Source organism: Pseudopodoces humilis, chromosome 2 (assembly GCF_049639895.1).
Source record: "Pseudopodoces humilis isolate 2021_Gansu_Grassland_sample_001 chromosome 2, ASM4963989v1, whole genome shotgun sequence".
Lineage (NCBI taxonomy): Eukaryota > Metazoa > Chordata > Aves > Passeriformes > Paridae > Pseudopodoces > Pseudopodoces humilis.
Genome location: NC_142201.1, coordinates 27,799,625 through 27,826,427, shown reverse-complemented (window position 1 = coordinate 27,826,427; position 26,803 = coordinate 27,799,625). Strand labels below are relative to the sequence as shown.

Below are 26,803 nucleotides of genomic sequence, written 5' to 3'. Positions count from 1 at the left end.
TAAAAAAATTATTTTTCTTTTGTATTCCTTTCTAATATGTAAGAATTTTGTCAGGATAGTCAATGGACAAATACCTGTAGGTCACAATTACTGAGCTGCAGCATTAAATTAACATTGCTCCTTTGAAAAAAATAATCAAGTTACAAGAAAAAGCTCTAGCTCCATAGACTCCTACCCAACAATTAACTTGACAATCACAGCACATTTAATGAGCATACATTTTGTTAGAAGTCTGGAATTTCAAATTACTGAAGTCTGCAAGGAATCTAACGAGATCATTTACAATAATAAAAGTTTCAACAAAACAGTCAACATAATTGTTAGATACTTTGTTTAAAAAACAAACCCAAGTGACTGCAGCAGTTGTTCCAGAATTACTGATGTGACAAAGTGTCCTTTTTAATACCTTCAAAGTCCTGTAGAATGTGACCTTCTTTAAAAGGCAGGGTTTGCTTTTGCTGCTGGTCCAGCATGCTGTGCACCGTAATGAACTCATCATCCAGAGCAACCACGTAAGGAAAGCACAAAGCTGCCCCAATCACATTCTCTGACCAGTGCACTGGGGCCCGCTGTGAAATCCCATCTACAGTAGCAAACATGCCTACAAAAAGGGAAAAACAAAGCCTGAGGCTCATGCTAGTTGAAGACTGTTGTTTTCACAGCACAAAGCATGGGTACCAAGGTACTGCAATGGAAAATCTCAGAGCAGGTACAGTATGGGGCAGCATGATGACAACATATCACACCTCCCTGGACCTGAGAGTTGGTTAATTCAGTTCAATTTTTATTTTTTCATTCTCCTTCAGCACAGGAACAGACAATGCCAAAAACTGAGAAGAGATGAATACTGAAACAAGCTAGCAAGAAATTCAAGTTTAGTAAGTTTAAGAGGTTTCTTAAAGGAATTATGCCACGTAGTTTAAGTTCATTTCAGAACAGTACCACTTACTGAGACCCAACCTTCAAACAATCTTGCCTTAGTAGTAGCTGCAGACCTGCACCACCTGACTTATCTGGCAATGCAGATGCGTTTGTTCTTGTAGTGTCCAATGTCTAAAGAGCATTTTAGTGGACACCATTGTTTACTTATACTTTTTCACTTTTGCTACAGCCAACAGTTTCAGAGAACAAGGGCCCAGTTCCTTGGGGTGAGTCACTTCCTGTGAAGCATCTGTGTTTTAAATCATTTGAAAAAATGCAGAGGCTGTTATAAAGCAGCACAGAGCAAAGACTTTCTATTATCCCAGTGATAACTCCTATGCTGTCTTCAGAATAACCAGATTAAAGTTTCACTTAATTTGAAGAGTGTTTATTTGTCATTACCTTTCCTCATGTCTAGTCTGTCCTCCATTCTTCTCCTAGCTTAATAGACTTTTAAACTTATTTAAGACTACATGCCACTGGTTCTATTCATGCTACTTGATATTTCCCAATTCTGAGACATTAATTGAAGAGAAATTTTAGTCTCAATTTTCAGGCCTATTTCCATAAAGATTTACTAGCACAGTGTAAACTTCTATTCTAAATATGAATTCATACCCCTTGATGGTATTCTCATGCCATTAAAAGACATGCCCATGAAAATTGATCTTTGGCAGCAGTGAGCCACTTGACAGCTGGCAGAATAAGTCTGAGCTCTAAAGAACTGAAGAGATTAAAAGATTATGTTATTCAATTTACAAAATCTCTTCCAAACAGAGGATAATGAGGCAAGGCGAGCTGGGTATAAGGACCTCCTTGGAATTTAAAAAAAAAAAAACAAAAAAAACCCAAAAAAAACCCAAAAAAAAACCCCAAAACAAACCGGGAAATCAGTGAAAACAGAAGATTGTAGACTTTTACAGAACTACAGTGTAGAGACCAAGATATTGGATCCCTTACAGTAGCTTTCAAATTATCAGCCCTTTCCCCTCAACTAAGGGCTCTTTTTCACTACAATGATCAGCTTTTCAACCAGAGCACCTTACAGAAAATATTATTTGAGTCATAATATATAATTCCATATTCACTCTATATATCTTGATATTATGACTCAGAAGTAAAATTTTATGTCAGGCATGTACTGTCCAGTTTTAAAGGCTTTTCATTTGTTATTCCATTATATAATCCCACTTTAAGATGTGGGAGAAAACCTGTACGAAATACATACTAACTAGTAGTAAACTTAGGGCATATTATATTCAAAAGACTAATTCTTAGGCTTTTCTATTTCTGTGAAGTTCCAACACAAATAATTATAAACCCCGTATTTTTTTTAAATGAGAAAGCTCTTTTTCAGGTAATCAAAAAAATCCTTTATGGAAGTGAGAAGGTATGCATTCAAGTCAATTTCTGTCTACATCCCTCTGCCTTCAATAGCTAGAACTTCTGTGGCAGAATGATACATTTTCTGTCTTCATCCAGCACTCACCTAAGGATAACAATAAACATAACTACAAACAGAAACCACAGCCTTTTTATAGTACAGGAATGCATCTGATGAAACTTGAGATAAGGTTGGCAATCAATTCCATATTAAAAATTGCATAGACTACCCAAGGATTACAAGAGTTACTGAAACAAAGCACCACTTTCTTTTTACAGGTTTGGTGTTTTCAGCACCAAGACATACAGAAATATTTTGTATCATCTGCAAATTTGTTGAAGGTGTGCCTTTCCCTACATCCATGTTGTTAAAATGATGTTGGTATTGACCTCGCATTGGCCCCTTGGGGTACAAGACTAGTGACTGGCCTCCAGCTGCACTGCAAGCAGCCAAGCTTTCAATCCACCTCAACTGTTTCTCCAGCTCATTCTTCATCTGTTTGTCTACAAAGGATTTCATGGCAGAGAGCATCAAAGCCTTGCTGAGCTTCACAGCTCTCCCCTCATTCGCCAAGCTGGCGCCTAATCACACAAGACTGTCTGGTCATGCAATTTCCCCTTTTTAAATCCACATGGATTACTTCAAATCACATTCTCCCCCTTTGTATATTTGGAAACAGCTTCCAGGATTTTCTCAGATCACCTTCCTGAGGATCAGGGTATGGCCAGCTGCACTTCCCAGGTTCCTTTCTCTGGATCACCTAAGGCAGGAGTGAAAACATTTGTTTTCTTCCAGTCCTGAGGAAGATCCTCCGATCATCATAACCTTTCAAAGATAATAAATTGGCCTCACAATGACATTGATCATCACCTTCAAGTATTCATGAGAACATCCCATCAGGTCCCATGGATTTGTCTGTCCAGTTTATTTAAATGTTCCATAACATGATCCTTCTTTGCTGAGCATGGGTTTTCCCACTGTTCCTAAGGGCTGAAGATTCCTGAAAGAAGGTCATACCAGTAGACTGACATAAAGAAGGCATTAAGCACTTCAGCCTTTTCCATGCCCTTTGGCATCAGGTCCTCCACCCCATTTAACAGTGGGCTTCCACTAGCCTTCCTGTGCTGCTGATATGCTTGTACAAGCTCTTTTTGTTGCCCTTCATGGTGATCAGCAGAGTCAATGCCAGAGGACGTTGACCTCTGCCCTGGTTTTGGATAAAGTTCATTTTCTTCTTAGCAGCTGGTGTTTTGGATTCAGTAGGAGAACCATGTTGATAACACACTAATGTTCAACAGAGCACACTCCATCATCTCCTCAGTCACCATCAGTGCACTCTGGAAAACTCCTGGCTTGTCTCCCGCTGTCCTGCCCCTTTAGAAGGTACTGTGGTATAAGTGTACTCTAAAAAACAGGGCCTGCAAATGTAGAGTTCTTCCTGTTCCCTAAAGGCCATACCTACATCTTTTTCCTGATGAAGTGGTCTGTTCCAGGCACTCACCACAATGGGTTTGCTTACCCATGTTAGTTTGCTCTCTAACCCAAATCCATAAACTCCCATCTGCCTCCTTCTTTGTTCCAAGGTACTCCACCCATCTTCCTACTGCTTCCATGTAAAGGGTAACCTCCATCTTAGCTGTTAACACACAGCTGTGCTGATTTCCCAGAAAAAGTGAGAGAGCTTCCACTACCATGATGCTTTATAAAGACTTACTTCTCTGCATATGCCTGAAGCAGAATCTCTTCAGCTCTGTTTGCTGCTTATGACGTCTCTTATCAAACCAACTTGACCTGATTTGTTTGCCAACACAGCCTACCACCACCATGCCTAATCTAAATCCAACTCACCATGTTGCTCAGTCAAGTTGGCAAAAATGGTTTTGCCTCACTTGACCTGGTGGATCGCATTTCTTCCTTAAATAGGGATCCATAGTCCTAAAAGACAAAACCCATCACCACAAGCTCTGCAATCAGTTGGCGATCTGCACAACCCGGGTATTTCTACTTAAATTCTTCCTTACCAGCAGGATTGATGAGAAAACCCCCATCTCCAATATGAGGGAGTTTCCCATTCCCATTACTTGTTAATTCCTCCTGGTGCTACTGCATTGTACAAGCACAGATGATTTGTTGGACAGAACTTGCTGCTTTTTATCTGCTACTGTAAGCACTGAGCATATTATATAGATGTCTTTATTCCTTTTTTTTAAGTTTTAAGCCTGCTTTGCTCTTGTTCTAATCCATATCTCACAGCAAGAAATAAGTAATTTTTAGTTACTAGTTTAAAACCACGACAATCAGCAAGCAGAGAAGTAGAATTCTTCCAGCTATGAGAAGTCACAAGTTTCCAGTGTCTGCCATCATAGAACAGCAATGACTCAGCCTGTCCTTCCCCTCTGTACAGATGGAGGTCGAAGGCTCATGTCTGGGTCCTGGAGAAGATTCCATTTCCTTTTTGCCATCTCTGGTGCCACATACTCTGCTGACCTCCTCCTACTGCATCTTGTTTACTTGGCAACAGAAATCCTCAACCAAGCACACATCTCCTATGGGCAAGGACAACATTTTTACTCGGTCAAGTCTCAGCAAGAGGCAGGAGGCATTTTATTCAGCTCAGGGTGTGAGGAGCTGCACCCTCCACTGGGACCTCAGTTTGAGTCAGCATCTCAGACCATCTGGGGCAGTTGCTCCAGCTGGAGCTGGGAAGCATATCCTGTGCCAATATCAAGAAGTGATGGTTGTAATTTTAAACACTTAAAGCCTCTGTAATGCAGGAAATCTGATTAAAAACATGCAACCAGAGCTTCACAAACTCAAAAACTGAATTTTGGTAAGCAGTTTCATACATATCAGAAATAATTGATTTTTGAATAATAAATTAACTAATTACTGGATAGAACAAAGAAGCACCAAAAATGAAGTTCCTCCTCCTTTTGAAAGAACAAGCTAAATACTAACTGCAAGTAAAAGACAACAAAGTATCAAATGGCTGAAGATCTGGTATGAACAATTCTAACAATCAGTTTAAAATCCAGTGTCCAGATAAAGAAAAAGGTTATATACACAGTTAACTCAGAAATGTTTTACTTTATCATTATTTTGAGCACTTGCTTTTTGACAATCTAAGTTCCAGTCTTAAAAGAAAATTAATATAAATGAATATCACTTCAAATACTCTAAAGCCAAATACAGTAATGCAGAATATCTCCACCTCTGCAAATGAGGCTGAACTTAGCATAGATGCTCTACTGAGTGCCAAATCAGCATGCCCAGATCAATGGGACATGCGAAAGCAAATCAAAATTAGACCTCAAGATTTACATCAAGCCTTTTCAAGTCCATGCATTCCACAGCAGAGGCCCACCTGGGATACCAAGATACACAACACTTATCTACTTATCTACTATAAAGGTGCCCAACCATCTTCATAACTTCAAAGAGACAAATGTTAACACTAGGAATTCTACCAAGGAAGACCAGCAAGATGGATAATACTTAATAAAAACATCAATGGAGAGAGGATAGAGAACAGAAGCTAAAAAGAGTTTAATTATGCAAGGAAAAACTATACAATTGATAGCAAATACTCTAAAAGGTCTCTGAGAAGACAAGAAAGACTTTGCCTGTATCATGAGGAAAAAAGTGGTTTATAGCAAGTTTACAGCAGCAAAGTGCACTTGCTTAAGATCTCCCATACCTGACATTTTAACCCCAGGACATTCTACTTACACAAGCATGTTGGACTTTATAAGTAACCTTTTTTTCATGTAACTCTCTTACAGTACACCTGACAAAAGCAAAAGTCAGACTAAATAAAATTCTGATTCCTAACTAGATACAATTATGCTTTTGAAATTACATTATTAAAGAAAAAAAAAAGAAAAGAGAAATTACTTGAATGGCATCTGGTTTGACATGCCTAAAGAAAATTAAAAAATTAAGTAAGAATGGAAGCTTCTCAGAAAATCAGCTAATTCACAAATTTTGACTTCCCTAGCACTACTAAAATTGCTAATATACAAAAATACATGTCCGTATTTAAAACAACTTAGAGCTTTAATAGGAAGTGGGCAGCCAAAATGACTTAGAAAAGCTCTGTATCTGAAAAAAAACCCAAGTTCATCTTGGAACATCTTTAACTCACTTAAACTGAAATTCTACTAAGAGTCTACTTCTTTAGAGGAAAGCTGGTGAGTTGATGTACGTCTTGCATTCTGGTCACAAAGCAAAACTTCAATATAAGCAATTGATTTTCTTTTGAATTTACACTGCACATTTGATTTTCTTTGGAATTTATATTAAAAAGTGAAAACCTGAATTAAGAACCTAAATAGCTGTATGCCAAGCTATTCCTAATGTTTCAGGGAAAATACATAAACCGTGTCTCCTGAAAGGAGAGTCATATGGCAAACAGCATGAATGTACTCTGCCTGTGGTCTGTCAGCTCTGGGATATTGCAGTTTTTCCAAAAAAAGCTCGAGAGTACTGAGCATATACCGACCTCACAGCATATTGTCGATTTAGACAGATTACAGTAGTCCTTACAGTCATCTCTTAGACAAGAGCATGATTTCACATGATCTAACTTTGCAATACTTAAACAAGCATTTTCTGTAACACAGAGCTGAAAAATACCAAATATATTAAGAAAATGGAAGCATAAAAACTGGGCAGTATCTGATAATCCCTACAGCTAGGACAGTGTTTACTATTATAGAGTTAGGATGCAACTTACTTCCAGTAAAATTTCTTACTAACACTGTAGTACAACATACCTTCTTGTGAATCTGTTAGAATCTATAAAATGGACTTCGTATGAGCTCCTCTGAATAGCAACAGAGGAAAAAATTAGTTTATCTACACTAATTGAATAATTTTGTAGCAATGTGGGGCTCCACAAACCCACCCCGCCTAGTCACTACAGACTCTCAATCTCTGAAATTTCACTTTGTATCCAACAATTTTTTTGCTAAGGGCTTCAAGATACAATGAAATGAAGCTTTGATTAAAATAAAACACATGATTAGAATAAAAATAATCACAAAGTCTTGTGCATTAGAAAAACACTTGGTGTATTTTTTATAGTTATAATAGTATTATAGAGTTATAATAGTACTAAGTATCAAAAATTTGCCATTCTCCTTTTTATTTCAGCATTCCAATATAGACCTGTGAAGGAAAGCATCATTATTATGCATAACACTTAATTAGTAAAGGTTTGCTTCAAAAATTTAGAGAAATAAAGAGAAGTTAAAAAAATTGCAAAAAATTAAAATCCTTAGTCTCACCTAGGCCTCCAGGGCCAGCCAACAGAAACTCTTGTCTGCCTATTCTTTTCACAATTGGCCGTTTTTCATCACTGCAATAAGGAAATAGGTCCTGGGAGACGCCAGTATTATAATTCAAAATTATATACTGTGTAGTAAGGGCAAGGCATAAGTAGTAACCATCTACAGCCACAGCACAGGGTTGTTCTGGAGTAAACACTTCCTTCACTATCTGGACTCTGTCTTCAAACACCATGAACATTTGAATGGTCCGACGCTTGACTGAGATAATGCAAACTTCAACGCAGAAAGGATCCCCACTCACAGGGTTTTCATTCAGTGTGAATGTCACAGCTCCTTTGATCCTAGCACCAGTGGGGACAGGTTCCAAGTTGATCATGTTCACTAGTGTTATCGTGTTGTCACAAAGCACAAGCAGTCTGGTGAGGGCAGAGGCTGCTTTCAACTCGCTCACAGGCTTCTTCAAACCCAGGTATTTGTGTAGTTGCTTGGTGGCAGCAAAAGTTATTTTTCCAGCTGTTGATACCTTTTCATCCAAGAGAAAGTGATAGATAAAGCAGTCATTGGTTCCAATATAGAGGTTTTTCCCACAACACTCAATGCACTCTATGTTGATGTAATTTTTGTCTCCCATTAACATCTCCCGCTCAACAGCAGAAACGAGCTTGAAAGCTTTAACGCTCATTGTGTCTTCTGGGCGATCTAATTAGAGAGAAAGAAACACTAACATTTACCTCTGCACATGGAATCAAATATCAGATAGCAATTTAACATTCACTGATACAAAAATTTAACTACTGTGTTTTTTAAGTCTATACTCTACTTCCAACCTGACTACACAAGCCAGAGCAAGCACATTAATAACCATAGAAATTAATCAAATTGTATGCTTCCACTTCTAACCTATTCTGAAACAGACTGACAACAGAACACTGAAGTGATGCTTTCTCCACAAGTAACCAGCATGTTATTGGCTCTCTCAGCCACTGGTATGACAAGAAGTTACTGCCAGTGCTTAGTTACTTATAAGCCCTGTCATGCACAGGTTTCTATCACCTGTACATGAAAACAGAGAAGCTTCAGGTCTTAGACTTCCTGAGAGGCCACAAGGCATTTAGTGCTACTAGTTAACGTCATGTTGCTTTATGCTCCACTCTAGGCCTATTAATACCTAGTTTTTTCACAAAATATCACAGGTATATTCCATTTTAACACGTATTATACATTCCTTAGTATCCAGCAATCAGGAGTACATACTTTCCATGCCAGTTAAATAATAACTTAGACAAGGTATCATCCAACTCATAATAAAAGTTGTTGGTTTGGGTCTCTAGATTGGTTTGGGTATTTTTTAAACGTATGCAGAGTGCATGGCCCATAAAGCATTCATTAAGCTCAGGATGCAGTGTCACGGAAATTCAGAGTGTTTCTGTTCCCCACTACCACAGTAATTCCAAAAGTCTGTCTTTAAGTGCTAACCAGCACTTCTAATATTTATTCTACAAACTATACCTATCCTTCTCCAATCAAGTGCCGTCAAGGGACAGATTTTATGAAGCAGATAATAGTGTTAATGCTGTTTTAAAAACAGTCCATGCAATTATATTATACTCCAGACTTGTGTTATTTTTATAAAAAAGCAGCAGACTATTGTGCTCAACACTCCAAAGAAGAGCAGATGAAAAACTGCTGACCCTATTTGATCACCTTTTAATTTTTCATGACTGGTCTGTAATGGTCACTTAGCCAAGGCAGAGGAAGACACAACACTAAACACCTCAAACATACACAATTACTTCTAGTCCACATGTACAGTGGTGATACAAAACATCAAATGATATCACTGTGGACCAACAAAGAAACCAACATCATCAAAATGCTCCTGTAAACAAAACTGAAACTAAATACAGTCAAAACAAATTTCATTTCCAATTATTACATCTAACAAACCCCTTTATTTTTTGCAAGAGAACACTAAAAACCATGGTCAAAAAATTCTATAACTGAGTCAGAAAAGATAAGTTACACAACTTGCAGGTAGCCATGAAATAAAATTATATAGAACTAGGATTATGGCTAGAAGCAAACCATATTACCAAATACAGTAGTAAGTGTTAGTGACAAAGACTTCAGAGTTCGTTTTTTTGGGGTTCTTTTTCAGAAAAAGATTTTAGTTTGGATTTTCTTGACATTTTCAACTTCCATCCTCACCGGGAGTGCAAATTAGTGTTATGACCTTGAATAAAGCAAACAAACAAACCCAGGAATCACTAGAGAAATAACAAAGGGTAAAATGATAATGCAAGTCTGGCAATACAGCCACCTTGTCCTCCAACATAATCAAAAGTAACACAGCATTTTAAGTTAGAGAGGGCTGTCCAAAGGTTGACTGCAAAAACAACCCCAACAGTTCTTAACAGCCTATGTGTAGCCTGCTACCATGTGCAGAGCTCAGGCAGCTTTCATACCTGAATTTGCCAAGGACTTATTTAATGTTCCTGTAGCCCAAAGTAAAAATGTTAGTATGTGCCACTGAGATTTTCTCCTGACCAAGATGTGTTTAAAAGTCAAAAATAATTTCCTAAACCAAAGTTGATGAAAATTAAAAGTAGGAAAGAAATCTTAATAGATACATGACTCCTGAATAGGAAGATAAAAAAGAAAATAATCCATAGTACTACAAGAAAATAATCCATAGTACTACATAAGTCTGGTAGCAAAGAAAAGAAAACATTCTTTTTAGAAAAAAAAAAAAAAAAGGTGTAAGAAAAAGCTTTTGGGAATAAACAATGTCAACACCCATGACCTGGACATAACTTCTTTAGCATTTATCTTGTTCTCATTTATGAAACCTTAGGGGACAGTGAGCACTGTAAATGAACAGGTTCTGCAGAATATTCTGTTCCTTTGAAGTGGAATAGGCCACCCCATAGTTACAGATAGTATTTTTTATACTACATTTAGATGTTCAGAAGTCAGGAAAACAAGATAATGGGGATGTTTTGCTGTCAAAGAAAAATAAAACAATGGTCAAGAAAATTATCAGTCTAGTAGACACTGATTGTTAAGCGCAGTAATAACCCCGCACGCACTCATTTCCTGCAAGAAGTGGGAAGCAGCTCTCCCCCGCTCCAGTTAAGCAATAACCTTGCCTTACACTGTGCTCTCCCTGCCCTGGAGAGCAACACCCCGCCTCCCTCACCTCCGCACCGCTCCCTCACCCGCACGCAGTCCCACACCCTGCGCGGGCTGCTCTAGCCAACCCGTGGATACAATTCTCCCGAGCCCCCGGGAGGACAGGGATGCGCCGCCCGTCCCCTCACACACACCGCGCGCAGCCAGGCCCGCCACCGACCGGCCCCGGTGCGCCCGCCTCCGCCCGGCCGGACACGGGGCCTCTCCCGCCGCCCTCCCCCAGCACCTGCCGGCGCACGGCGGAGCCGGGCCCGCCGCTCCGAGGCCTCGCGGTGCAGTGGTGGCGGCGGCCGGGGCCGCCTCGGGGCGCGCTGGGATCCGCCGGCGGCGGGCGGGGGGGGACGCGCCGCTTCCGGTGCGGCGTCGGCCCCGCCCCCAGCTCGCGTCACCGGGCCCGGCAGCGGCGGGAGGCCGCGTCCGGTCACGTGCGGGAAAACCAAAGCTCCGGCCGGGAAAACAGCCCGGGCGCGCCTCAGGGAGCTCTACAACTCTGCAGCCGGGAGAAGAGACTAATACAGCTATTTTTAATCTATAGGAGTAGCAAATTTTTTATTTATTTATTTACTTACTTATATAAAATAGATACATAAGAGAGTCCAAAGCCTTGGGATATGTATATATACACACAGGTACATATATGAGAGATTCCCAGAAAGTGCCCTCAGTCAAATTTGATTTAGTAATAGTATGTCTCATATCTATTATATGAGACTTACAGTAATGTTATTTGTATACAGTATTTTATGTATTGTATAAGTCTCATATATTAAAAGAGACTTATACTATTACTATTATGTATATATATATATATTTTAAAAACTCTCAACTATTATATGTTAAAAAGACACATTACTTGTCGGTAGAATTGCCGTGTTAAAGTTTAGAGCTTGACATGCCTCAGTGACCTAGGAGGAGGTTAACAAAGCCTGGCGAGAAGGGTGTGCTACTGATAGTGGACACAAAGAAGGCAGACTTTATGGGCCACAAAAATATTTGCACAATTCCCAAGATAAGGAAGAAACTAACAAAGCCTGCTCAACCACTCTGCTGAAATCAGCTCCAACTGGGTAAAAGGTAATTCTGGCAGGGAGAGAGCTGTGATCACTGACTCACGACCACTGACCCAAGAGCCCCACTGGCTCAAGAGAAGAGAAAGACTGAGCATGTGGGCTAATTAGCATGAGAAGCGAGGGAATCATTGACCAGTAGAAGACTAATTAATGAAAGAACTATGTAACTTGTAGCCAATGAACATTAGTGCCTTTGTTTGCTAAAATATGTAAAAGGTAAATTTTGATGGTCTTCATGCTGGCTTTGTGTATTTGCCACCCATCATGTCTTTCTGCACAGAACTGTAAATAATTCAAATATGTCAATTTTCTGTGTGGATTGGCCTCTTGCACACTGGGTGAAAGAAGCTGTTTTGGGACAACATATACAGCTAATGAACAAAGTAAAGAGGAATGTATCAGAACTGATGCAAAGCATTCTTTTTCTAACTGTAAAATCTTAAAAAGAAAAATGATGGAAAATGGTACCTGGTTATCATTTATTTAAAATCACCCTATTGCATTAACAATATCTCTAAAATATCTCTAGTACAAAATGCAATAGGATCATTCAACAAATCTATGGAAGCAATATAACTCACTAAAATTCTATTATTTTTGCAGCAGTTGGAAAAGAAACATTACATTTTTATCAGACTGTTTACATTTCATCCCTTTCAGAACTTTGCTGTGAGAGGACATGCTTTGATTAATCAAAGAGGAACTATAATTTTGGGTACAAATGCCTACAAAGTAAATAGTAACATAAGAAAATCACAGTGCACAAATAATTTGGTTAGCAAGGATATATTTCTGTCAGGCAGAACTTACAAGGTACTTTAGGAAGAGGGAGATGATCTGTGTAATTTACAATAAAGTAATTTCATTCATTGAAATAAGCACCAAAATACAGGCTGAACATTCACCCTAGAAGCTATATTCATTTACAAGATTACTTGAGTTCAGTTGATTTTCTGACATAATTGGCTGAAGTGAGAAATGGATGAGAAAATTAAAATAGAACTAGTCTATAGCTGTGTGCCTGCTGGGCACAGAACTATAAAGTTGGTGCTTTGGGCAGCCCTGGCACCCAGCCCTTGCTTCCCCTGGACGCAGGTCCCCTGAAGAGAGAAAAGCACAAAGAAACAAATTGTATATACTGCCAGAAGATACTTTTGAGGAAGCCTTGTGATATAATGTTACTACTTACTTGTACACTTAAATGATTTTTTTTAAATATTGAAAACTTGAATTTATGCCTTTTGAAGTGCTGCATATATGCAGCTATAATGTGACATACATAATCACGTATCTGCAACTCCTTCCACGTGGATGTACTTTTATTGTGTTACATTGTTGCCTGTGCCTGGCAATTCTGTAAAATGCATCAAGTACCTTGTAATTTTATGTTGTAACAAGTACATGGTTATTTACTCATGTAACCACTTGTAATTCCCTGTTCTGCTTTTAAATATGTAAGTGGGTAACAAACTTCAATGGGCAGGCAGCTATGGTACTTTGGAATTACAAAGCAACTTTTGTTGTTGCCTATCAAGCCGTGCGTGTCACAACTATGGGCAGGACGGAGATCGTGTTTAATTCTGAAGCAAAGTTCTGGCATGCAGCAGCACAAAGCATTCGTCCTCTTGTATGCTGACAGAAGACAGTAAAATAGATGTTCTCCAGGTCCCATGCTATCAGCTGGGCCATGACTTCACCTTACCAGAAAAACCTAACTCGCTCAAGGGCAGAGAAGCCTTACAGAGAAACCCAGACAAGTTAGAGAGCTGTGCAATCACCAGCTGTATGAAGTTTAACAGGGGCGAGTGCTGGATTCTGCACCCGGCATGGGACAACCCTGGATGTATGGAGACTGGGGAACAAGAGGCTGGACAGCAGTGCCATGGAAAGGGACCCGGGGGTCAATGGCAAGTTGAACAGGAGCCAGCAGTGCCCTGGCAGCCAGGAGGGACAACCCTGTCCTGGGGGCATCAGGCACAGCATGGCCAGCTGGGCAAGGGAGGGGATTGTCCTGCTCCGCTCTGAGCTGGGACAGCCTCACCTTGAGTTCTCGGTGTCACAATACAAAAAAGACATAAAACTATTGGAAAGCATCCAAAGTAGGGCCATGAAGGTGAAGGGCCTTGAGTAGAAGCTGTATGAATAGTAGCTGAAGTTATTTTGTCTGTTCAGCCCGGAGGAGACTGAGCTTTTTAAGTCTCTCGCCTTATCACAATCTACAGGTTCCTCATGAGGGGCAGACACTGATCTTTCTGGTGATCAGAAACCATGGGAATGGCTTGAAGTCAGGGGAGGTTTAAGTTGGATAAGGAAAACAAAGGTTCTTCACCCAGAGGGTGGCTGGGCACTGGAACAAGCTGCCCAGCAAAGTGGTCACAGCACTAAGACTGAGTTCAAGAAGCATTTGGAAAAGGCTCTCAGACGTGGGGTGTAATACTTGGGACAGTCCTGTGTAGGGTCAGGAGCTGGACTTCGATGATCCTTGCTGATTCAGAATATTCTGTGATTCGGTGGCATTCTGTGCGTTTTCCCTGACCCGCCTGCTCCGCGGAGCGGTGCCGCCCCGGCAGGTCGCATCCCCGCTGTCCCGGCCCCGCTGTGCCGGCTGTCCCGCCCCCGCTGTCCCGGCCCCGCTGTGCCGGCTGTCCCGCCCCCGCTGTCCCGGCCCCGCTGTGCCGGCTGTCCCGGCCCCGCTGTCCCGGCCCCGCAGTCCCGGCCCCGCTGGCCCCGCTGTCCCGGCCCCGCTGGCCCCGCAGTCCCGGCCCCGCTGGCCCCGCTGTCCCGGCCCCGCTGGCCCCGCTATCCCCGCTGTCCCGGCCGTCCCGCTCCAGCCTGTGACGCCACCGCGGCGCGCGGCTCCTCTGGGAACGCGTTTCCCTCCGCGCACTGGATTCTGGGAGTCCGGGAAGGGGCCGCCGGGGGAAGAAGATGGCGGCGCAGGGGAAAGCCGGATCAGGCGGCGGCGGCGGCTGTGGGGAGGAGGAGCGGGGATCTGGGCGCTCGGAGTCGGAGTTGCTGCTGCTGCACCCGGAGCTGCTCTCGGAGGAATTCCTGCGGCTCACCCTGGGGCAGGTGCGTCCGGGGAGCCGGGCCGGGCGGAGCGGCGGCCCCTCAGGCGGGGCGAGGAGAGTGACGGCGCTCAGGGAAGAGCAGGCACCAAGCCGGTGCTCTGGACACCACGAACTCGCAGAGAGGAGGCTCTGACGCGGGAGGTGTCTCCGTGTTCGCAAAGGGGCTGTGTTTGAACACCGAGGCTGTTAAACAGCAGTTTGCCCAAATCGGGGCAGCGTCTGCATACAGTAAAACTGGCCGTGGAAGGATGAGCTTTGCACTGTTAAAGTTGCCATGTCCATACGCAGTGTATCCCTGCCTTGGTAGGTCGGTTGGACTAGTTCATCTCCAGAGGTCCCTTCCAACACTAATAATTGTGTGATTCTGGGAGTTAAAGAAATGCAGCCTATGTAATCAGTCAAGCTAACGCTTTAATGTGTAAGCACTGATAGTTGCTAATTGAAAAATAATTGAGTTTCACTGTGAGTTATAAACATTTTAGGACCATACAAAGCTTCAGTTGATGTTGTTTGGAATGCTAGTTACTGCCTTGGCTGAAAATTCCAGGTGCATGAAACAATAGAAATCAAAGTTTCAGGGCTGTGTATAAGATCAAAGAATTTTCATATGCCTTTGTGGTCTATATGTACAGGTTTCAGGCCAACATCAGAAGTCATGAAATGTTGCCAGAATTGGTAGTGGCAGAGGCTTGGCCTGCTCTTGGTGACCTTGATTTATAGGATGTTAGTGGAGTTTTTTTCTCATTCCATAAATTTGGCATGAGGTACCAAGAAATGTTTGCAGCGTGATACATGATTAGAAAGAAAACTGGCATTGTAACTGATGGTTCCTGGGATCACAGAATAGTTAGGGTTGGAAGGGACCTCTGGAGATTATCTTGTCCAACTCCCCTGCCAAGGGAGGGTCAACAAGAGCAGGAACACATCCACGTGGGTTTTGAATGTCTCCAGAGAGGGAGAATCCATTACCTCCCTGGGCAGCTTGTTCCATTGTTCTGCCATCCTTAACCTAAGGAAGTTCTTCCTCATGTTGGCATGAAACTTACCTCCATTATTCTCTGGGAACTGTGGAAGAAAGCACAGCTCTACGTCTCAAAGTTTTACTTGCATTACATTCTAGTTGTCTGTTTTCTAGAAGTGTGAAAAAGAGCTCTGGTATTGTAGTTGGATTCAGGGAAGCGTATTTAAGACTGCATGAAAACATCAGTCATTACCATTATGTCTATCATAACTTTTCCCTTTTTTGGCTGCTGTTTTCCATGGGAAAATGTGCAGTGTTTTGGGTAGAGAGGGGCTGCAGGGTTGACCTGTGTGTGCAAAGGTGAATAACTGCCCAGTGCTGGTCACAGCTGGATCTGTATGTCTCTCACACTGTTGAAGAAAGCAGATGATCACACCCCAGAATCTGAAGCAGAGTTGCTCATGGCACCTGTGCTCAAATGCACTTAAGAGAGCAGCAGAGACTTTGAGGCAGGAGACTCCAAAGGACACACAGGAAGAGGCACATGAGGAAACCTGTGAAGAAGTGAACTTGCAGGTGGTGGAAAAACAAACCACTGTGCACTGACCAAATCATCCAGTGTTTCCCACTGCCTCACTGAAGGGACAGGCTGAGTGTAATCCACACAGAAAATTAAGGAAGTTGACAGTAGGAAGGTAGGAGACCAGGCTGTTGTTGGCACTGAGCAATTCGTGGCCTCTCCAAACTGATCACCCCAGCCACCCCTTTACTGCTGGAACCCTGGCCTAGTGCAATAGTTTACCGTGGATTTTGAGATAAGAAATAATGCCACTCAGATGGTTGAACATATATTTTGTCATAAAAATAACAAGTCTTTTTCCCACAGAAAAATATATTAGTCGAAAATGATGTAAAGATGGACAAAGATGGGCTCACTGATCTCTACATTCAACATGCCATTCCCCTGCCTCAGCGTGACTTGCCGAAAAGTAGATGGGGGAAAATGATGGAAAAGAAAAGACAGCAAAATGACTTGAAAAGTGAGAATAAAAGGTAATTTAGCTTTATGGGGCCAGACTTGGACAATTTAGGGCAATGCATTTAGTTAAATCTTTGCCTGGTGAATGAAGCTTGTAGAGCTTTTGGATATTGTTACAGTTTACAGAGAATGCCATGTTAGTTTGCCAATGTCAGAAGTGTTAGATTCAAGTACTGCAAAAATAGAAAAAGGGGAAGATAATTTTTTTTCTTTTTGTCATCTAAATGTTATCAATGCTATCTAACTTACAGTGCTTCTTTTCACAGAACTGTCTTTTTTACACATCCCCTTTAAGTACTGAAAGGCTTAGTAAGGTCTTCCTGGAGCCTCCTCTTCTCCAGGATGAGCAGCCTCAACTATCTCAAGCCTTTCCTTATGATCATTTTTATGACCCTCCTCTGGAACTGCTCCATGTCCTTCCTCCAGAGGCTCCAGATCTGGATGCAGCACTGCAGCTGTGGTCTTACCAGAGCAGAGTAGGGATTGCAGAATCACTTCCCTTGACCAGCTAGCCACTGTGCTTTGGACATGTTTGGCTTTCTGGGCTGCAAGCACACATTGCTGGCTCATGTCCAGCCTCTCATACACCAGCATCCCCAAGTCCTTCTCAGCAGGGCTACTCCCAATCCCTTCACCCCCAGTCTGTATTGATCCCGGGAGTTGGTATTGTTCCTTCATCCCCCAGCGTGTGTTGATAATGAGTTACTGATACATTTCAAAGTACTTTATAATGAGGAGAACGGAAATATTTTTTGTTTCACTGTATAATTACTAATTAATAATCATGTTTGCAGTATGCAAGGGAAGTACTAAAAGCATATTTAACTATTCTTGCTCCTGGACAGGGGTAGGGGTCGGCTAGTCTATCTAGAGTGAGAGGTGCATGCTGCAGCAATTTTGTGTGTCTGTTTCAAAACTAACATTTGTTTTCTGAAAGAAGTATTCCATCTTGTTTTAAAAATCTTTGTTTGTATTTGCTCAGAAAGCAAAATCATCTTCAAAAGTTTGTTTTATTGAATCTCTTCAGTCAACCTTCCCCCTGTCCAAGACTTTGACATGTGATATGCATGAGTGGTGTTCTGATATGTTCAACAGTAAATCCTAAGGAAAGGTGGATGGAAATTCCTGTAGTTTTTCAGTATTACAGCTTGTTGATGTCTTGAGTCTTTTTTAGCTTTACTGAGGTTTCTAACTGTGAAGAGCTAAACAAATTCCTTCAAGTGATTTGGGTTTTTTTTAGGTGTTTTTTTAGTTTTTTTTTTAATTGTAGCTGTGGCTAAAACACTGAACTGTCTTTTGTCAGGTTTATTTTCCATGTGCATAAGAGGTTATAGTACCTCAGTTTGTTTACATCTGTAGACTTGAGGATGGAACTGTGAGGTTAGTGTTTGGGTAGGAAACTGTTAGTGTGCTGAAATAGGTGCAAAAGAGCTTTTTATCAAAACTGCAAACTGAAGTTTTTTAACAGTAATATTATATCTCTTAATGGTGGTTTGGGTTTTATATTTGTTAAATGTGAACGTTGTCATTATTGAGCATTGTATTTTTAAAACTCTGAATTCCTATAGTGTGAATTATATTAACTTTGTACTTTATTTCTTCTTAGTCAGGATGTTTTCTGATAATACTGTTTTGATATTAGCTTGTTAGTATTCCTTTTCATTAATTATTGGTGACTAAACTGGCCTGCTCTGACTACACATAGGCTTGAAGACACAAACTATTAAAAAAATGTCACTACATCTACTTAGGGTTCCTGTTCAAAGAAATCTTATTTTAAAAAGGTGTGGGATTTTTGTGTAATGTTTTTCATTCCTTGGCTAACAATCTTTTGGACTTACCTTAACATTATGATTTTGACTAAGAGTGGCAAAATTTAGACTTATCAGAATATGAGATGCTGTTCCTGCAGGTAAGGCAGGACACTCTTTCTTAAATACTCATAACTTGAAATACTTAACACTTATTATCTCTGTAGTTATCTCCAGAACAGCTACAGTGATAGAAGCTTAGTGCCTGTGGTTGTACAACTGTAATTGTCTGCTTAGATAGTTCCTCACACAACAATTCTCACTGAGAAACACTGGTCCTCACACAGCCCCCTGTGCCTTTATATTTTGGAAGTGACTTTTACTGCTTTTTATTTTTATTTATGTATATGTAAGTGTATATAAATATATTTATTTTTATTTAAGTTTGCAGCATCTCAGAGTTTAATATTAATATTTTGGGATATATATTTACTTTAAGTAGGATAAAATTAATTTTTGCTACTCATGTCATGGATACACTATTTTTTGATCACCTAACCTATGTTTCTGAGAATTTTATGATTTGTGTTTCAGTGTTACAACAGTGGAAGGTTTAAGGAAACGGCCATTAATTGTATTTGATGGCAATTCAACAAGTACAAGCATAAAGGTGAAGAAGACAGAGAACGGAGCTGCCGATCGCCTGAAGCCTCCTCCAGCTGGAAGCACCACCAACACAGTTAGAAGATTATCAATTCCTTCAAATGCCTCAACATACATTTCAGCTTCCAGTTTGTCAGAGGATGCTAAACTAGGCATAAGGAATAATGAGGCTCAGCAGAACAATATTTCAAAGACTGACAGCAGTGTGTTGACTGATCTGAAGGTTTACCCTTTGTCTCCAATAGCAGGAACTACTGTTGTGAAGTTAAAGAGGTCTGTTCCAAAAGAGGAATCTGATTTGCCGGTATGTTTGTGCAGTATCTTGTTTTGCAGCTTTTTTTTTGTTTTTGAATGAGATTTACAGGAGCCAAAGTTAGAGCTTTGCAAGAGTTTTCAGGATGATTTTATTTTGGAGTAATAGTTGAGTGTTTAGAAACAGATAAAAATGTAGCTAGTTTGGGAAATATCAGAATGAAAGAAATTTATTCTTGTCAATAAGAGGCTTCTGTGTAGGTAGTGGCACCGAGTGTAGCTGCCAGATGGGGACAAAGAATAGTGGTTAGTTTTGAAAATGGTGTGATTACAGGGCTTGTCAATGAGCAAGGAGCAATGGGCCATCTCTTAAAAACATGCCACAATATAGGGATAGGTCTTAACACTTGTGTTGTATTCCTTCATGATACAAATGAAGAAGTTTTCACATTTCCACTCGAATACGGGAATATTTGGAATAAATGTGGGCTTCAAAGGAAGAAATAGAAATAGCTGTTCTCAGTTGAACTGCAGGGGGAGCTTTAGATATACAGTGTGCAGTTACATTGATTAAAATTTTTGCAAGACATGACACTGAACTTTGTTTTCTCAATATTGCCTCATGAGATGCAATAAAACATTAATATTAATTAATAAAATTATTAATATTAATAAATAAAGTAATAATGTATTATTTCCTTTAAGGAAAGAATGCAGATAATATTCTGCTGTGTGGATTGGTACATTCCATCAGACTTCTGTTAAACACGAGTACCAAAATACACAGCTGTTGTGAAAGATAGCTTTAGCAGCTTTTAAAAGAATCATGGCTGAGGCTCTGAATGGAATTTGTGCTTGAGAGGTGTGCTTCCTACTACCAGTATTACTAACTTCTTTCAGTATTTAAAACTCTTCCAAGTATTATTGGTCAGATCTGAACCTACAGAGCTTTTGAAACTTATTTAGCATATACCTCACAACTTCTTTGTATTTAATTTAAATGTTCTGTAGGCACAATGATGGCTTTTTAAGCACCACTGTATGACTGGCACTCAGAAACTATGACCTTTGACATTTGACTTTCTACATTAGCAACAGTTTAGGTTGTTCCAGTTAATACCTGTGAGTTCAGTCATGCCTTGGTTGATGCTGGTCAGACATGTGAAGTTAGGCAGGTGTGTTCTATGGATGTTAGTCTACCATCTGAAGTTAAAGAATGTGCTATTGAATAGTAAGTGATGCTGTCAGGAAGAATCAGTGTACTTGTCAGATGTTGTAAACCTGATCTATTCTTAGTGTAGTGACAGTAAAGACAGTTGTGGCTCCAAGCAAGTCATTGTTCCTTGACTTTAAAGAAAACTGTAATGAATAGCACAGAACTATCCCTGTTATCTTTGGGTCTAATTCCCTTAAACCTTTCAGTGGTTGTAGTCCACAGGATTCCTGTAAGTAAATGAACACTGAAAGTCTTTTAAAAGAGAAGAGAGACCTCTAGATTGTGCTCCTCGAAGTAGTGTGTTGCAGTATGTCCTTGAAAACCTGTCTTTACTCTGTTTATGTGAACTATTAAAGCTCTAATTTCTCAGTTTTTTTAATTATTATTTTAGATGGTGAAAGGGAATTATTTCACCACTTCATCTGCCATGCTTTGCTTTGAGATTTCTTGATTTTTGCAGGTTTCTTTGGGGAGAGGGACTTGAAAGATGAATTCATCTGAGGCTTTGGCAATTATTTCTCTTCTTTTTATCCAGGTCATTACAAAGGAAGACCAAATTTTCTTTTTCTTTTTTTTAATGTTTTTACTATTTGACAAAAGCAAATTGGTTTCCTAGTTGTGTATTTGAGGATTTTTCCTTACACAGTTCCATTTCAACATATACTTCAACAAGTATTTTAAGAAGACAACCTGAAATAACTTCAGAAGTATATTTTGAAACTCCAATATGTACCCGTTTCTAAGCTGCATAACTGAAAGAAATTTTTGAATGTTTAAGAATATTTAATTGTAGGTTGCTGAAAACCAAAACACATGTATGATTTGCAGGTAGTTAAATTCATAGGCTCTATTTTCATCAGAGAAGTTCTGTGATATTTAGCTTTCTCCACAAGATGGCAATAGAAAGCTGTTGTAGTAGCCTGTAGCTGAATACTGTAATAGTACCAGATTGAAATATGTAGATTAATGACTGACTCCTATTTGTACAATATCTCTAAGAATAATTATATATTTTTATATAATTATAAGTTATATAATTATATATTTTCTTGTATTCCAGAATGACCTAAAGCCTTCAGAAGCAAAGAAGAAAATCCAACATGTCACATGGCCATGAAGTAGCTAATGGTGCTTGAAACATAAATATTGCTTCCATATTTTCAGATAGGTCATATTTAAACTGTTTAAATAAAATGGTTTTAAGATTTACAAACTTACAGAGATTCAGATTGCTGTGAAGTTTTAATAAGTTTAACAGCTCCCTATTGCAAAGCTGGAATCACTATCACCAGTCACCTTAAAAGTATCCACTCTTGAAAGTAGTTAATTACTTCTTTGAAAGGTAATGATATTACACTATACTAAACCCCCCCACTCTTAGTTTTCAAGATTATTATAGTTCATCTCCTCCATGTCACTGTGATTCACACATTGTTTCACTAAGATTCAGTTTTATTCCACATCTGGTTAAATAGTTAAAATAGCTATTGAAATTTAGAGTGATCTCTAGAGCCTTCTTGGCTTTAAAAAGGTAATTAATTTAGGTGAGAAAACTGGCCATTCTGCTGATAATTTTTTTTTCCTCTTTGTTGCACAGGAGTGTAGAATTTGCAGTGCAAGTTAGGTTGGTAATAAGAGATGAACTATTTTAACAGCATTACTTCAAATTGAAGTTTCTCTTGATATATGAAACAAGGAATGCACAGATGGAAATTTGTGACTAGACTGTTTGACATGAAACTTCGAGAGGAAGTAGTGAATGGATTAGTGCCATGTTCTCTTAAGTACACAGGCATATTTTATACATGCATAAGTGTAAAAATCTGCCAATGTAGCAAATTTGATTGTTTTCCTGGTTACAATCATGCTTATAAAATATGGGGAAAACCAGTGGAATGCAGACCAGTGTTTTGTCAGCTTACAGACAATTGGAGAGGGACGTAAATAGGAAGACAGAAGTACCTTGAGAGATTAACACATGTAATTGCGCTCCAGAAAAAAAACCACAAACCTGTTTTCCCTTTGTTTATAATTTAAGATGGATTTTGATTTTCTGTGAAATTTGGTGTTTCATCTGGATTATTAGTAGTGCCTCACAGGGCAAAAATCCAATTAAGTTGGTGGAAACATTTTTATTAAAACTCACTGGCTCAGAGTGAAGCCAGTTTAGATCAGTTTTAGATATGGATGGTAAATAGGAATAATAACAATGCTCCCAGACTTGGTAAAACAAAAAAAGAATCAGCTTCTTAATCCATTTAGTTAACCCAGTAAAAGAAGCTCTGTAGTGATCTGAAAACTTGTTTACATTTTTAACACTGGTTTATATTGAAACCAAAAACTAGCTTAGTTCTTTACTTTACAGAAGTTCTCCATTCACTGTTATGATATAAAAGGCACTTCTCGAATGCTGTAAAATGGTAAAAATGTGTGTTTTGAAATGGTGTGCTCCTTCCCTTTTACTAAACACTTGTGCAGTTTTTGTACTTGAGTACAGCAAACTTTAATGTAATGTACATTTTGTATGTAAAGACTTGTCTTTTAAGTAGCCTTATCCTATTTAAATAAATTTAAAGCAAACAAAACAGTGCTGCCTTGTTTTTGTGAGGTAGTTAAGCTGTTCATTTTATACAGTTATATTTCAGTGGACTTGAAGTGATCAGCACTTAGAGGGTAAAATGGTCAGTAGCTCCTTTGCAGCTGTAGCAGCAGTTAGTATCATGTGAAATGCTGTTTTTTGCACTTGTGCAACAGTTTGATGGTAATTTTGGTTTTGGCTGGCTTCTTGTCAGTGGTCTAGAGTCAGGGATGTATTTTGTGTACTTCCAGTTGATGGGAGCATGTGTGTGTTGGTGTGTGTCAAGGAGGGATATGCAGAATTGCACTGGAATAATAGCATGATGCTGCTCTTGCATGGTAGCAGTCCTGTTTCCAGGAGGAAAGGCTGGGATGCTTTCCAGCCTTGTCATGTTTCACCTACCTTCCCCCAAAGCTGGGGCCATTTTGCCATCTGCTGTACTACTTGGGAGGCAAGGTACAAGCTGTGCTGCTCCTACTGCCTTAGAATCATCAGGGTTGGTAAATACAAGATCATCAAGTCCAACCTTCAACTGAATTCCACGTGCACATTAAGTTGTATCACAAAGCGCCAGGTCTGCGTGTTTTTTGAATACTTCCAAAGATGGTGGGTGACTCCACCATTCCCTGGGAGCCTGTTTTACCACATCCAGTCAAGAAAATTTTCCTAATACCTGGCCTGAACTTCCCTTATCAAAATCTGAGGCTGTTTCCCCTTGTCTTATCACAAGCTGCCTGAGAGAAAGAGGCCAAGCCCCACATTGCTATGATCTCCTTTCAGGCAGTTGTACACCTCAGCCTTCTTTTCTCCAGGCTAAGCAACTCCCAGCTTCAGCTGGTTCACCAGCTCCATTGTTATTCTCTGGATGCTCTCCAGCACCTCTGTCCTGATTTTAGTGAGGCACCTCAAACTGAGCACATGTCTCAAGATGTGGCTTGTCATCAGTGCCAAGTACAGGGGCACTACCCCTTTAGCTCAAAGGAATCTTTCTTCTCTCAGCAAAATACTAGAGCAGAGCAGCAATGTGCTGGGGGATTGGCAGACCCCTGAGGAGAGAGGGCTTTGCCCTCCTTTTGGAGGTATGGATAAAGAGCGATTTTTGTGAATATTTGTTACAGCTTTCATCATAGAATGAAATCACCAAGGGACGGAATTTAGTCATTCACTGAATTCTGATGTTACACATCACAGTGTGCACTTCAAAAATGTCAGCCAGCCAAGTTCTTCACAGTGTGCAATAAACTAAATCTGATCAGATACATCTATTTCAATTGTTGAATTAATGAAAGGGGAATGACCTGTGAGTGCTTTGCACTTGGTACAAAGAGACAAACTCAAGAGTGGTGGCAGAAGCTAGGAGCAAACTTTCCCTGCCTAGTAGCACACAGAGTAAGTATATTTCTAAATCTTAATTTCACATCCGAAGATTCCTGTTGGAGGTGTGACATATTTCTTTCCTCCTTCTTCTGAACACAAATGAATTCCATCTGGAAGGTGTACTGGGATTGTACATTGCATAAAATGGCAATATTTCTTGCAGTTGGGAAAAGGTTTCTTTTCCTTTGTATTGTTTCCTTTTGATGTTACTGTCCTGCTAGCATGCTGTTGCTGACAGTTGCTGCTGTGGCAAACATGTAGCAGAAATTATGCTACAACAAAAGGTATTATGTATCCCAATAGAGAACAAAATTAAAGCATGCCCTACTAGAAGTTGAACTTCTGACTTTCGGGAAGATAGATAGCTGCCTTTTGAGTTGTCTTGACCTCCTTGCTTGCTGAGAAGAAAAGTATTTTGGCTTGAGTTTAGAGCCTATGAACACATTTTTATCAGCTGCAGTCAGTTCAGTGTGTTTTCACACACTTGTTCATTTTTGCTGATAGTTTTCCCACTGACTTCAATTAGTAAAAGACTATGTTGTACAGCAGGGCCCTTCTGAGAATTGTCTGAACTTCACACCCCACAAAATTGGGTGCAAAAAGGGTTGTGTTTGTATGCATTGTGTTTCTTCAGAATGTGAAAACATTTTTGTAAATATTATGTAAATACAATTAAGCCACAATTGAAGTTTTGTTTTAAATAATTTTATTTTGAAAAATACAATGTGCAGTGTAATGTCAACTAACTGTGATACTGACACTGTCAATCAGAACTTGTACTTCACACAATGATCAGCTAGACATGCAATAAAATGTGTATCTGTCATGAAGCACTCCCACTGTTTCATCATTATCTCTTTGTGGCGTGTCACAAATCCATGTACATTGAAACACACTCTACTTTTGCAGTCTTTCTACAGACTTGACAGCACACACTAGTCACATAGCTCAAGAACACTGGGGTTACACCAGCCTTATGAAAGGCCTTTTGAATGGCCTTTTCCATTGATTTCAGTGGGCTGAAGGCTTCACCCTAAATATCCACCTATGAATGTATTGTGTGTGGCCATTGTAATCCTTGAACTGTATCACTTGCTTGTAACGGGAATATTTGTTAGGAAAAATAAAACCAAAAACCTTAAAAATAGTATGTTATGTCAAAAACAGCCAAGTAGTTTTACATCATGAATTTTGCATTAGTTTTTGCTATTGGTAGAAATCTTAAACACCGACACTGCTATTAGAGGTTTTCAAGTTGTTTTCCCTCCAGATTTGGAGAGTATAAAGAAAAATGTTAAGAAATGTTAATATACAGTGAGACACAGAGTGGCAAAACTAACTGAACATCCATGTGTTTCAGACTATATATTGCGAGCACAGCTTTCCTCCCTTCTTCCTCACCTCTTAGTTTGAGCTTTAAATATCCTTTCCACATTCAGGGCAAAGGATGTCATCCCTTTCTGTGAGGAAGCCACGACCCACCAGTGAAAGGGAGCACTTCTTACAGTTAAAGCAATCATTATGCCACTGCCGTTCTTCAAAAGAGATGTACTTGGTTCCTCCAAGTCCTGTTTGAAAAGCAAAATCGTTCTGTTACAAGAAGAGAATAGCAGGTCAGCCATCAGGTCATGCAGACTGACATGGACATCCGACATACAGCAGTGACAAAATGCCATTGTGACAAATCTGTTTGTTGCTGTGCTAATTTTGCCACCCTTATTCTGTAGTGACTAAGATTTTCAAATACTTCTGTTGCTTTCAGCAAAGTTAATGAGCAAGGCTCTTATCCCTGGTGATAATAGCAGAAATGAACTTCCAAGGGATGGCCCTGCAACACGCAGCAGAAGAAAAGCAAAGCACCTGCCTCTGAACAGAATTCTGGTAGTTTTTTACAGAATGTTTTATGGTGCCTGAGCATAATTTATGTTTTGTAGAGGTGCATTTAGATAATTAAAAAATAAGTCTGTCATGTGTCATGACTTGATTCAGAGTTCTGAAGGAAGAATTCCTCGGGAAAAGAAGCAGTTTAGTAAAAAA

General features: G+C 39.9%; 3 protein-coding genes across 13 annotated transcripts in view; 1 reads left to right on the top strand and 2 right to left on the bottom strand.

The window, feature by feature from the left end:
* TGFBRAP1 (transforming growth factor beta receptor associated protein 1) overlaps positions 1 to 11,111 on the bottom strand; it is a 33,382-nt gene extending 22,271 nt beyond the window's left edge. The window contains exons 1-4 of one of the 8 annotated variants that reach the window (XM_088051339.1): positions 10,923 to 11,040; positions 9,690 to 9,829; positions 7,594 to 8,295; positions 407 to 601 (exon numbers count right to left, since the gene is read on the bottom strand). In XM_088051339.1, the coding sequence (XP_087907465.1) occupies positions 407 to 601; positions 7,594 to 8,278 (880 nt within the window). In that variant the 5' untranslated portion in view covers positions 8,279 to 8,295; positions 9,690 to 9,829; positions 10,923 to 11,040. Of the gene's footprint in view, positions 1 to 406; positions 602 to 7,593; positions 8,296 to 9,300; positions 9,670 to 9,689; positions 10,705 to 10,795; positions 10,869 to 10,922 lie in introns of those variants that run through there. The other 7 variants (XM_014250771.2, XM_088051340.1, XM_088051342.1 and 4 more) reach the window with 7 other exon arrangements.
* Positions 11,112 to 14,777: 3,666 nt separating this feature from the next.
* On the top strand, positions 14,778 to 23,396 carry TSLIG2 (tRNA splicing ligase complex subunit 2). The gene is made up of 4 exons (XM_005516560.3): positions 14,778 to 14,930; positions 16,777 to 16,943; positions 19,275 to 19,647; positions 21,872 to 23,396. The coding sequence occupies exons 1-4, from the start codon at positions 14,787 to 14,789 to the stop codon at positions 21,926 to 21,928; spliced, it is 741 nt and encodes a 246-aa protein (XP_005516617.2). The 5' UTR covers positions 14,778 to 14,786; the 3' UTR covers positions 21,929 to 23,396.
* A 2,053-nt stretch (positions 23,397 to 25,449) lies between these two features.
* Positions 25,450 to 26,803, bottom strand: part of FHL2 (four and a half LIM domains 2) — a 37,479-nt gene continuing 36,125 nt past the window's right edge. For all 4 annotated transcript variants that reach the window (XM_014255575.2, XM_088051449.1, XM_014255608.2 and 1 more), the window contains exon 6: positions 25,450 to 26,334. In XM_014255575.2, the coding sequence (XP_014111050.1) occupies positions 26,183 to 26,334 (152 nt within the window). In that variant the 3' untranslated portion in view covers positions 25,450 to 26,182. The remainder of the gene's footprint in view (positions 26,335 to 26,803) is intronic.

Coding starts and splice junctions, on each gene's coding strand:
- TSLIG2 (XM_005516560.3), top strand. CDS start 14,787: ATGGCGGCGCAGGGGAAAGCCGGATCAGGCGGCGGCGGCGGCTGTGGG. Junction 16,944..19,274: donor TTGAAAAGTGAGAATAAAAG/GTAATTTAGCTT, acceptor TTTGTGTTTCAG/TGTTACAACAGTGGAAGGTT. Junction 19,648..21,871: donor AAGAGGAATCTGATTTGCCG/GTATGTTTGTGC, acceptor CTTGTATTCCAG/AATGACCTAAAGCCTTCAGA.